A 13,487-nucleotide genomic window follows, 5' to 3' on the forward strand; every position below is an offset into this window, starting at 1 on the left:
CATACACACAATCTGTCCATTATATAAGTTGGTAAGAAGACAGCTGAGTATGAGTGGGGGGAAATGGAAGAGACAGGATACGCAAACAAGACAGGCTCCTCAGTGGCTTCTTGGTTTCCAGTTTCCCTCTACCAGAACACCGCCCAGCTTCTTGTGAAACACACCAAGGTTCCCACATGACTCACTCAGCATACAGACAAAGCAGCAAAATGTCTGGCATTCTGGGTCTTTTAAAACAATAATAGCACAGCTATGTCAGAAAGCAAACATGTCAAGACACTAATGGTTTAAGCAATAGGCCTAGCAATAGGCAACATTCCTTCATCTACAGAAGGTTTGCTTTTTTAACAGAGTGCCCAAGAAACAGTGGGCACGGGAAGAGTCAGGTTCACGCAAGAATATACCTCCTCCTGTAACTAATAACAATTCCACAGCTACAGTGAAGTCCATTTTTCTCTTTCCAAACTTGCTTGAGAGAGAAGCACAGTGATTACATACCAGCACCATACATAGCAGCCCCTCCTAGTTGGGAATTCTGACAGCTAATAAAGTAGATTTGTTCATCTCAGAGATTCTCACACAATTTTGTGATCACTTCACTAGTCTCTTAAATAACACAGTTTTCCAAAGCGCCCAGTGCTGGGAACATTTGTTTAAGGGTGCCAATTTTGGTAAAAATCCAGTTTCCCCTTTCCAACAGCCTATTACCCTGTATAACATAACTTTAGCTTTGTTCCACATTAAGGGGAATCTAGGTAATTTGTAAGGAGAGCTCGTAGTTCTAGAACCTGAGACATTACTTATATCCGTATTAATGCAGAAACAGTTGATATTCAAATCAAAACAGTTAATTGCAGAGCACATTTAGAGGCACTCTAAGAGGCCCTTCAAAGATCATCAAAATTACTTCCTGGAAGTCATCAGAAATCAATTGACATATTGTTGGTCTCTCCACAGTAAGCTAAGGTTTATATCACACTGAGATTTGGTGAGGTAGGGAAGAGCCTTTGAAAGGAGCAGAGGGTCTTCACATCTCTGTACCTACTTGCCGTTAAAAGGAAGAATAATCTGATTATTTTGTTCTGACCAAGACAATTAGGAAAGGCATTGTTGCTGATTTCTGTGAGCAGTTCCACAGCTTAAAGAAACAGACATTCAGTTATCCCAAATATGCCTGAAATCCCAATGGCCATCATATTAACTCCTTTAATTACTTGCACTTTATAGGGAATGAGAGTACAGAATTGCTTCTTTCTTCAAAAGAATTCTATTAAAATGGCTGAGGGATGGTGAGTAATTTGCTTCTGGGACAACACTGATCAAAGGGCGTGTCTGGGAGAGGCATTATGAAACTGCAACATACAACATACAACATGACACAAACTCCACAAATGCTCTTTAAAATCATAAATGTGAAAAGTACCAAGGAGACTGCCACTCCTTATTCACATAGGAATATTGTTAAGTCACACATTACTTTAAACGGTACATACTTTTCAGCTGGACACAGGCAGGTTACAGACAAGCTTAACTCCCTTCACCACCAAACAGAATGCTACCGAACTGTCACATATAGAAACATGGACTATTTATGCCTTGACGTTCAGTCCAGTGCAAGACACAAAAGCCCACAATTTTAGGAAAGCAGATTCTTGCAAAATTCCAAGTCAAAGACACAACCCCAACTTTCCTATAAAATTCACCCAACTTGCCACAAACATGATCTTTCCTCATCCCATGTAAACAAGCATATTTGCTTTCACTCATACTGCCAGCGTTCCTCATTATTCTGGAGACAAAAACCCATGACATTTCCAAGGGCACCAACCCCCAAACAGAAACAAGCACAACTCCAAACTAAAGGATCTTCTTGTGATTCCCTGCCCCAATTAGTTTAGCCATCTACTGCCTTCCCTTTCCCACCAGACGGAACTCCCTGAATCCACAATCTCTAATGGTTTGCCCTTCTTAACTTCAGGAAACACTTCCCGCAGTGGACATCCATCCCGACCCCCCATCCCTAGCCATAACAGAGATCCTCCCTGTCAGCCTTTCTCTCCAGTCCTTGAATCTCTCCCCCACTGACCCATAACCCCAGCCTAGGACTCAAGGACGATTCCTTCCCCATCCCTCAATATGCTTTGCAGCCCCCCATGGGCTCGCTGCTATTTCCAGCTTACTGTCTCCTGATCTGCTCCCGAACTAGTCCACCTCACAACCTTGTGCGCTGCACCCCCGTGTCCTCACACTGCATGAACCCCCCACCATCCGACCCCCGCCTTCAGACCCACTTTGGATCCAGGCAGTTGCACCCAACAGCCCCATAACCCCTGGAAGTGCAAAACCGTCCAGCACAGCCCCTTTAGACCAACAGGGGGCCATGAAGGCAGCCCCTCCCTATCCAGCTCGCCTCCTTCTAATCCAAAAAGGGGGGGCTCTACAAAAAACAACCCCACAGATGCAGTCCCCATAACGGTGACCCCCCACTCCTCCTCAGAAAGCACACGCCTTAGATGCCCTTAAGGCGCTAACGCTTTCTTGCCTGTCCTCCAGCCCCACAATACGACCCCCACCCGCCCCCGGGACCTTTTCGCCCACCCACGCCAGGGCACTCCCAGTCCTCGCTAAGACCCTTCTGTGACTCACACGAGGCTGGCTCCCTTGCTCCCACCCGAAAAAGCACCACAAGGCTTAACCTTTGCCCGCCAGCCTTGCTCCTGGGAGGGAGAGATAAGTTTCGGGTCATGGGCTCCACTCACACCCCCCGACCCCAAATCGCTCCGCACTGACTCCAATGCAAGTCCCTCCTCGGTTCTTACTTTGCAGTTGTAGTTTCCTCCCTAGCAACTCCCCTCTATCCTGAAGAGGAAACCCACCCGCTTCCCCCGCCAAGGGCCGCCGCCTCCCGCCAGCGTCTCCTCAGGAGCCCACCTAGGGCGGCCCCCCCACTTCCCTCCAGGGACCCTCGGCCCACGCGCACCCCCCCCACCCCTACCCCTCCGACGACCCACCTGCCGGCCCCGTCGCCACCGCCCTGCTCGCCTCTCGCTCCGCTCCACCCCGCGCCGAGTGACTCGCTCCAACGAACAATAGGGGTGAACAGAGACCTTGCCGGAGCCCAGCCCTGATCCCCATGGACACAGGCCACGCCCCCCGAGACCCTCATTGGCCGCGGCGGGGGGGAGGAGAGGCCTCCTCTCCCGCCCGCCACGCCCTGGGCTCGGTGTTTTAACGCCTTGATTGGAGGCGAAGGATAGGTGGCGACGGCACGCGGGGGAGGGGGGGAAAGGGTGGAGTCTGGAAGGGCGGGCGCGCGGAGCCGCCAGGTGTGGGCGGGGCCAGGCGAGAAGGGGGCGGGGTCAAGTAACTGTCGGCGGAGGGATGGGGATTTTGTGAGGCGGAACGGGGCGGGGGGAGGCGTTCAATTTTCAGCCGTTGGAGGAGTATTGGGGGGGGGCGCTTTAAAAGCCGTATTGTGAGGGTCCAAAGAAAGTGATAATGAATTGGGAGGGTGGTGCAACTGGGAGCCTTTCAGAGGTAGTTTGTGTAGAGAAAAGTGGGGGGAGAGAGGATTCGTCAAAAAGGTTTTCTGCTGGGAGGGAAAAGTCATGACAGGAAACGGGTAGGTAGTTTTATGTACAAGAAGAAATGGGTAAATTGAAGGAAATTATTTTGTGAAGATTGCAAGTGGGGTGGGGGGAGATGTGTGGGAAGCTACCTGAGCTGGCAGGGAAGTTTTGAGGGGAAACCTGTGGACTCAGAATTTATGATTAGTTGTAGGATAATTTGGGGAGGCTACTATTGAACAAAGGTGTTTTTCAAAAAATAATAATAATATGGTTTTCAGTTATATACATTTCAATCGTTTTACAGTCATTTTAACATTTCATAACTCCCTCTTTCTGCGGTTCCTTTTATCATTTCCTGCATATTCTAAATTAACTTATTCTTTTATTCATCTACTTCAGTTATTTACTCTTATGAAACTGCACGTTATTACAGTAATCCTGCCAATGTCCGTATCTGTTTACAATTTCTTTGCACATATTCAACAAACCATTTCCATCATTTTATAAAAATGTTTGTTATCTTGATTTCTTATTCTTATGGTAAGTTTCGCCATTGCTGCATAGTTCATAAGTATTTGTATCCATCCTTCTTTCGTTGGGATTACTCCTTGTTTCCATTTGGGGGCAAATAACATTCTTGTGGCCGTAGTTGCGTACATGAATAAATTTTGATACTGTTTAGGTAGTTCTACCTCTATAATTCCCAAAAAGAAAGCTGCTGGGGTTTTTTTTTTTACAAATGTTATTCTAAACATATTTTTCAATTCATTATATATCATTTCCCTGTAAGCTTTAACCTTACTGCAAGACCACCACATATGATAGAAAGTACGGTACCTTCTTTCTCTTTGCATTTCCAACACTTACTCAATTTTGATTTATACATTTTTGCTAGTTTGCTTGGTGCTAGATACAGTCTGTATAACATTTTCATATAGTTTTCTCTTAAACCATAGCATGCTGTAAATTTTATATCCATATTTCACAATCGTGCCCACGCTTCCATATCTATAACGAATATCTATTGCCCAATGTATCATTGAAGATTTTACTTGCTCATCCTTTGTCTCCCAATCCAATAATATCTTATACATTTTAGACAGCATTTTAACATTATATTCCAACAGATCTCTCTTCAGTTGTGATATCTGTTCCCCAAACCCTTGTTTCATATCTTTCTTAAATTCTTTATTCAAATGATGATATTGTATCCATTGTATTCCTGATAAATCTTTAAATTCTTTTAATTTAAACTCTCCTCCCTCTTGTTTTAATAAATTTCTATAAGTTGACCAACCTTCTATCATATTCTTTTTCTTTACCGCTATGGCTTCCAACAGTGATCGAACAAAGGTTTTCACAAGGAGGAAAATGGATTTGGAAAGAAAGGGGCTGTTCAGATAGATTTTAGATAGGGAATTTTGGAGGGGTGTGTCATTTTATTATTTCTGATCTTGAATTTAGATCATTTCATTAGGAAGCTGCCAGGTCAGACTTTCTATCTAGCCTAGCATTGTCTATTCTGGTTGCGGTTCTCCAGGGTCACAGATATTTCCCTTCATGGGCTTGGCCATCTCAGAGCAAAATATGGTTTTGTACTTGACCATCTCTCCAGTATTGTAGGGGCATCCACAAGATGTCCTTCCTATCCCAGTGTTGTCCCAGACTATTCTTTCTTTAAAAACATAGGTTCTCCAGTGTGGGGAGGTTTGGACTTCCCAGGGATTTAAAAAACCCTAGAATGGAGATGAAATTGTGTGCATGCCCACATGGGAGACAAAGGGATACAAAATCACATTTTGCTCCATTGTGCACGCCGCCCCCCCCCCCCCCATCTGCTAACTGGAGCTTTTTAACTGGAGATGCAATGAACTGAATGTAGGACCTTCTGCCTGCAAAGCATGTGCAATGCTATGGTCCCTCTTATTTAAGCAATGGGGATTTCACTGGCATAAAACAGTGAACTGTCCTATGTTCTTTAAATTGTAAATTGGAACCACAATCCACAAAAACCATTTAAATGTTGATCTTTTAATCCATGGAATTACAGTGCTTTACAGTTTCACTTTGAGGCTGACCACATACATTCTTAACCCTTGCTACTTAAAAGCTAACAGGGAGTGGCTAGATGGGTAAAGGAAGCGATATTAAATACCTCCCTTTGTGAGGGCACATACAATCTGAATGAAGGAGTAGTAAAATTGGTTTTGTGTTGTTGTTTTTTAAAAAACAACAACAGCACAAGCACTTCTGGATCTCTCCACTTTGGATAACTATCAGCCAGTTTCCATTCCCCTATTTGAGGCAAAGTTTCTGAGTATGTGTTGGCTACCCAGCTCCAGGTGCAGACAAATGATGCAGATAATCTTAACTCATTCTAGCCAGAGTTCTGACCTGATTTGGGAACTGAAAATGCCATTCTTGATGACTGGGACACAATGACAGCAAACTTCTTAGTTCTGCTGGGCCTCTCAATGGCATTTGGTGCCATTGACCAATGATATATCCTTCTGGACCACCTTTTTGGATTGAGGCTATGGCACTGTATTTCGCTGGGTCTGATCCGCTCTGAAAGTTAGGTGCCAGAAGTTTGTGTTGGGGTGCTGTTCAGCACTTTGAGGGAGCAAGATTTCTCAAGGGTCCATGTTGCCCCAAGAGTCCTTTACAGTTACATTAGTAGTCTTCATGTTTTTAAGGACTCAGAGCTATCTTTAGTTCAGAGATGTGTTTGGGGATCAGTTCAATTTTTAATATATATTATTGTGACACACCTAAGGTATGTTGCACTACAACTCCCATTATCCCTAACCACTGTCCATGCTGGCTGGGGTTGATGGACAGTGGAGTCCAACAGCATCTGGACAGGTTGTTTCCCACTCTAGTTCTAAATGAAATCACCAAGAGATATCTATAATGATCTGACAGCAGTATGATACCCAAACCAAGTGCTTAAGGGGGGAAATATGACGGTACTCACCATGAAGTTGTTACAGTAAATGTCACACTTTTAACATTGGGGAAAATCGGTGCTGGTACTGCATACTCTGGAGCACCCTCAGAAAAAAAGTGCTGCCCAAATCTACTGTCTGAACTCACTGGTTTGGATGGCTTGGATGTGGAACTTGTTTCAGACAAAACAAGGTGCTTTTGTTCAGTAAGAACTCTGATACTGAGAAGGTTATTTCCCCTGATCTGGATGGAATAGCACCCCTTCTGAAGGATCAGGTGTGCAGTTTGGGACCCTCCTGGAACTGGCTTTCCTAGCCAAGAATGCTTTTGCCCAACTATGCCTGGTGCATGAACTGCAGCTCCTCATGAAGAAGGCAGATCTGACCACTGTCACATATGTATGTTTTGATTGCATCCAGGTTAGACTATTACAAGACTGCATCAGAGCCCAGTTATTTTGAGCATCTATAATTTGCTTAATTAAATTTTGTGCTTCCAATTATATTCTGAGTTCTATTCAAAGTGCTGGTTGTGATCTTTAAAGCTCTAAATGGAATGGCTTGGGTTCAGGATACCCAAAAGACAACTTGCCTATCTGTTAAATTCCTTCAGTGACAGCTTTGTTCTGCATTCTGCTTTTCTCTGAGGTCCTGCTTGTCAGCATGTGGGATAGGTGTTTCGCCATAGTAGTAGCCAAGCTCTGGAGTATACTTCCTTGATATCAGTTTGGCTCCTTCACTGTCCCCCATCCTGATGGGCTGTAAAGACTTGTGTTTTCCTACAGCTTTTAATGAAAACTGAGATCTTAAGTTTGGTGTTGGCTATATATTGTTTAGTGTTGGCTATATATTGTTGGTTCTTTGATTGAGATTTGAGCTGTTATTTTATTATGCTTATTGTTCACAACTTTGGTGACCTTCTGTCCCAAAATAGTAAAGAAATGAACTTTACTTACAAACCAAATGTTCTGATTTAGTTGGATTGTGCTGCAAATAAAAGACTATCTTATTTTAACAAGCTCTCTTCAGGTATAAATTCAGTTTTGGGATAATATCAGATAAACCCTGCGAAAAGGCAGGGTTCTTACCAACTTCATCTCGGGCATAATTTCTAACGTCTATGACCAATTTTTTTCCTGTGTCTTAAGTTCATTTCATCATATAAATCCTCATATACATGGTCAAATACCACCAGTGGAATTAGAAAGTCAATAAACGTCCATTTTTTTATATTCACAGTAAAACGTAGTACTTCCAGAATAGTAAATCAGGAGAACTGCAATTCCAGCTGACAGGGTTGATATACCAACCAGTGATAATGAACCTTACAGAAGTTAACACCTGCGGTGGTAAAACATTGAATCCCTTGCTATGTAATATAATGCGCTCCCATGCACCACAATAATTATAACTGCTGCTAATAGCTACTGTAGTGGTTGATCATATATATACACCTGACAACACCTACCATCACCAATAGCGTAACATCTCCAAAGGCCTTTTCTTACTTTCTTCAAAACATGAACAGAGAGAAGGAACTGTGCAACGAAGAGTGACAAAGACAAAATTGAAAACAAAATTGCCTTTTTTTACGTCAGATTCCAAAGCTGGGGGAGAAATTGAGAAAGACATTTTCCCCAACAATGGAAGATGATAAAGGACTTCCCATTAGAAAGCAATGAGGGAAAATGGTGCCTGACCCGGGGGAGAAAAGGCGCACAAACTAGTTCGAATAACATCTTGAAGTGCAACAACTTGCTGCCGTCTCCTAGAGGAAACTGATTAATGAATCCCCAGCTGCTGCTACTACTACAGAGCCTTTATTGTGGACAAATATTGCCTCTCTCCACCTGAGATTTTTTCCGTGGTCACAATTTGTCTGGCTCTTGATGCTCATATAACATCATGAATTTCAGATGTCTATGGAATGGTGTCTATTTAGTTGTTGGAGGTGCTTACAAAGTCAGATTGAAAATAGGATATGTTTTCTGGTAAACAAATGCAGTTATAAATATTAGTTGCACAGAACAAGAGGAGTCTGCGGGTATGTGTGTGCGTATCATTGATTAATACTAGGATTTTGCCACTGGATTACAGCTGGAGCTTCCACTGTTAGTAACCTAATATTGTTATAAGGTTCATACTTCTTCATGGTATACCTGTATGTATATTTAAGAAGTCTCATAATCTTTTCTCTAAAAGTTATAACACCTCTAGCAAAGTTTGTACACCGCTTCGTGGTGAAAACCCACTGAGAAGACTAATTAAACATACTAACTATGCAGTATGCACCAAGTCTGAAGAACAAGGTCAAATAGAAAAAACATGCTTAGTATTTATTTTGTAGCATAGAACTTTACTGTCCCTGAGCTTTGCCAAACTGTGAGCATCTCTAGATATTGGATGTTCTTCTTCAGGCGACAATACAAAGGCCAGGATTAAGCAAAGGTTATTTTCTGATTTCCTAAAGGTTGTTCTCTATCCAAAGTCCTCCTGAACTCACAGAGCAGCAGTGTCAATAAAAGCATGTTTGAATCCTGGCAAAATAAGAACACTCCTTATGGGATCTAGAGGCCTGAACTGGCTGGGGGTCTGGGTAGCCTTGTTCTGCTTCCAGAAATGGAGAACTTCACACAGAATTATAAGACCAATAGAGAGACTACCGATAGAGAAACTTTTTGAAAGCCTCAACCTTTTATAACATTCCTGATGCACTGTAGCCCTTTCTGTTTCGGGAAGCTTTTAATGTTTGATGTATTATAGTATTTTAATATTCTTTTGGAAGCCGCCCAGAGTGGCCGGGGAAGCCCAGCCAGATGGGCGGGGTATAAATAATAAATTATTATTATTATTATTATTATTATTATTATTATTACTATACCCATCTTTTGCAAACAAAGCTGATTTGATAATGCTTCCTTGCCCAACAGATATTATTGCAATGGGCTTTCATTTTAGGCAGGTGCTATTAGAAGCACAATATGGGTGTTTTCTTTAAATATATATAATGACATAGTAACACTTGTCCCAAATACCTCAGGTGTTTGTCGCTATCCACGAACATTTAAAAAGGCTTTGAAAGTTGGTAGTGCAGGGATGAAATAGTCAAAGTGTTACTCATAGCTTGTCAATGTGGAAACTAAATAAGCACATATTATGTATAATTAAGTACGTGATCCCATTGCACCTCTGCAGACACCCTAGCTAGTAGCTAGATTTCCTGTGTTCCATATTCCTGTCTGTGGTCAGTTTTCTAGTTGCTCATGTACATCTTTAATTTTAATGCACTCAGGGATCGGGTCTTTGAACATCACAATTCTGCATGGATGAGGTCACCCACTGAGAATTGTAAAACTGTTAGTATGCTGGCATTGTTAAAGGGTATGAAAACCCACACTGTAGACTTTGCTGTGTTCTATTACTTTGCTTTCCAATGGGGATGTACAGATAACCTTTGCAGATTGACCTTCTAACATTGCTTACTTTCGCTCAGGTAAACACAGTAAACATTTTGAACAAATTCAAAACCTGAAAAAAAGCTGGAATCCATACTCGGCTTTTCTAATATTCCAAATTTTGCACCTGAAATTCAGCTAAAGGGAAAACAAGTATAGTAAATTATGTATCTAGAAACTGTCAAACTGTTAGGATATCTGAACCTAAGAGGTCCGGATCCAGTCACCTGCCCCTGCTGTTAGCATGAATGAGTCAAACATACACCAGGGTGGGTTCCACAGAGAAAAAGGTTTATTGCAAAATCTGCGCAGAGTTAGCCAGTGGAATAGCTTCCAAAGACTGGCCGCCCCCTATTGTCTTCCAAGCATTCTTATACTGAAGCTGCAAGCTTGGCCCCCAGTTGCTCCCCAATCAACAGGCAGAGATACACTTTATTACCTTTTTAGGTTAGCTAAGCCCTCCTCCCCCACCTTTGCAGATTGTTTGCTTCGCGTTATAAATGTTTGCATCTTTGCACAGCTGAGGCAGGAAGCTAGCTCACCACAACTGAAGCAGACAGGAAAACCACTACCGGCCTGCCGAGCTGAGCTTCTTGCATAGCTAAGACAATTGTTTAGCTGGAGCTAGCTAAAGCACGATGGAGTTTTTACCTTCCCCCTCTTCTCTACTCTCCCTTCACTCCCTCCTCTTCTTCTTGATCACCGTCAGGTGCATCAACAGGGACAGGGCGATACTCCCTCAGGCAAGCTATCACACGGGGGCCCATCATGCGAGACATCATTTTCTCCATCATATTCTGCATGCATTGCATCAAGCAGGGAATACAGAAGCAAAGAAGCACTAAAAGCACCAGGGGGCCCGCAACCATAGTAAATATCCTCCCCATCCATCCCGGGGGCGTTCGTGCCAGCAGAAATACAAAAGCATCAAGAAAAGCAGGGGCATACACAGAACCCAAGCCCACCAAGCCCCGGGAGTCCAGGGCTCCTCCCACCACATATCAGGCATGATTGGGGCATGGGGAAGGGCTTGGCTATCAGGAACGTCGGGGGTACTGGCGTTGGGTACCCCTCCCATCCTCTCTCTTCAGCCGTGCGTAGAGCTATCAGCTTCCTGGAGTGACAGCAGCAGGGCGGTCGTCCGTCGGGCGCCTGGAGATGGTCAGCCGAAGAGGATCTTGCGGGTTAGGAGACACAGTCCAGTCTGAAGATGCCGCCTTCACACGAGTATGGTGGACCCAAGGGGCGATGCCAGCAACCTTGACAGCAGTGGGTGTAGAGAGAAGCACAGTGTAGGGACCCTTCCAGCAAGGCTGTAGCGGAGTTTGGGCCCAGTCTTTCACCCACACATCATTGCCTGGCTCGAAACGGTGTAGGGGCTCGACCAGCACACACGGGGTACGAGCCTGGGTCCACCTGTTGAGAGAAAGAAGAGTGCGGGAGAGTGACTGCACATAATGATCTGTTTCAACATCCTGGACCGGGGTGGGGGAAATCATGCGTACATAGGGAACAGGTCTCCCAAACATCAGTTCAAAGGGAGAGAGATGGGTTCGCTTGGATGGGAGACTTCGAACCCGGAGCAGGGCGAGGGGCAACATCGCTACCCAATTGGACCCTGTCTCTTGTGTCAATTTGGACAGTTGATTTTTCAAAGTCCTGTTCATCCTCTCTACTTTTCCAGAACTCTGGGGTCGGTATGCACTATGTAACTTCCAATTTATCTGCAAGAGCTTAGCTATCTCCTGCAAAACTTTGTGCACAAAAGCTGGACCATTGTCCGACCCTATGGAGCGGGGCAAGCCATAGCGGGGAATGATTTCCCGGAGCAGACACCTAGCAACTTCAGATGACCGCTCAGTCTTGGTGGGCCAGGCCTCCTCTCGGCGGCAGATGGCGCACTGGTTGCGTCCCAGGCGGCCGCGCCCTTGCCTCACTATGGACCCTCCGGACTTCTTCCGTTGTTAACAGAGAGTCCAAAAGATATTGAACATCATCATAGGTAGGGTCATAAGTTTTAAAGATCCCTTCAAAAAGTTTGATGATTTTGGCTGGGTTCTCCTCAAAGGAGGGGTTTTGATTGCGCCAATTGCAAATATCAGCAGTTGAAAAAGGCACATGTTGGATTGTGTAGGTGCGTGGTGCTGCTGCCCCATTCTCCCCTGGCGGTCCCGGGGGGTCATAAACTACCCGGAGGGGCATCAAGGCTGTAGCCTGATCTTTCTTCCCTCTCTCTCTCTCATGGTGGGTGGTGGCTCTACGTGCTGCCTCCAGCCACCTCTTTTGTTTCTTCTTCCAGCGCCCATCCTCACAACGTGCCACTTCTAAAAGGTGGGGACTAACATCCACTTGGTCTTTATAGGGGTCTACATAGTCCTTTATCCATTTGTCTTGCTTCTTACTCCACTTCTCCCCCTTCTGTACCTTCTCTTCCAACATCTTTAACAGTGTTTCCTCATCCCCCTCATCATCGTCACTTTCATCCTCCTTATCTGTCTCTGATTTGGTGGGGTTTTTATCCTCAGGGGTTGGGTTGATAGGGCTGCCACCAACTGGGTTGGGGGGGTTATCCTGGGGATTATTCTGCGGGGGTGGATCATTCTGTGGTGGTAGTGGGGCCGGTGGTGGGGGTGTATAAGGAGGTGGCCTCACAATTAACTCATCTTCCTCTGTGTCTTGGACCACAAGAGGTAATTTCTGCTGCCGGACGGCACAGATCCTTGCCCGTGATGGAGCAGTTCGGCAAGCCTGCAGCCAAGGGGGGGTTTTATCCACATTGGTTTTCCACGTGGAAATATAGGGAATTTGGTCTGGATGGATTTCAATTATTCTCTGCCACAAGGGATTGATCAACCGCCCATCAAAACTGCCCTGGGACGGCCAGCCAGTGCCCTGCGTCGGCCAGTCCACTTCACAAAGGGTCCTAAGCCTCTCCTTCTTCAACTTGAACCCCCAGTCATCATCCTTTGTGGCCAATTTCCAGTTGTTCAGGAAGCATTCCAAAGGGGTACATTTACTGCTTCCTGAACCCATGTTTACCAGAATACTCCGCTCCTAGCCAAAATCAGCACCTTGCCCACTTCACACGCTACAGACTGTGGCTTGGACGAGCACAGCCCTAGACACGCTTGGCCACGGAGACGCTAAGCCCCGACCTCTCACACATTCATCCTTTCACTGGAGTATTTGGTCATACAACACACAGTCCACCTTCACACCCTCCACCCTTTTCCTTTCCACACACTGGCAGCAGGACCCCACTGTCCCGGCCAACCCTTCCTGGGGGCACTTTATTGCCACACTCCAGGTGAGATTGATCAGATCTCCAGCTCTTCTCTTTCCCCAAGAGCTTACCTCTATGTCCTGAGACACACCCTGTGTCCTCCCTCGGCCGATCCTTTTTCTCCCACGACCGGACGTCTCCACTCAGGAACGGAGTGATTGGTTCCTCCCGCAACTGGCGGGTGCGCGCTGGAGCCGTCTACGCCGATCCAAGCTGTTCGTCCAGTCGAGCC

General features: G+C 45.1%; 1 protein-coding gene across 1 annotated transcript in view; it reads right to left on the reverse strand.

Moving 5' to 3' along the window:
• Positions 1-3,167, reverse strand: part of JUP (junction plakoglobin) — a 60,420-nt gene extending 57,253 nt beyond the window's left edge. The window contains exon 1 of the mRNA XM_080978287.1: positions 3,012-3,167. Coding sequence (XP_080834413.1) covers positions 3,012-3,166 — 155 coding nt within the window. The 5' untranslated portion in view covers position 3,167. The remainder of the gene's footprint in view (positions 1-3,011) is intronic.
• Between the last annotated feature and the right edge of the window lie 10,320 nt (positions 3,168-13,487).

Source organism: Podarcis pityusensis (genome assembly GCF_964106645.2).
Source record: "Podarcis pityusensis genome assembly, chromosome: 13".
Taxonomy (NCBI): Eukaryota; Metazoa; Chordata; class Lepidosauria; order Squamata; family Lacertidae; genus Podarcis; species Podarcis pityusensis.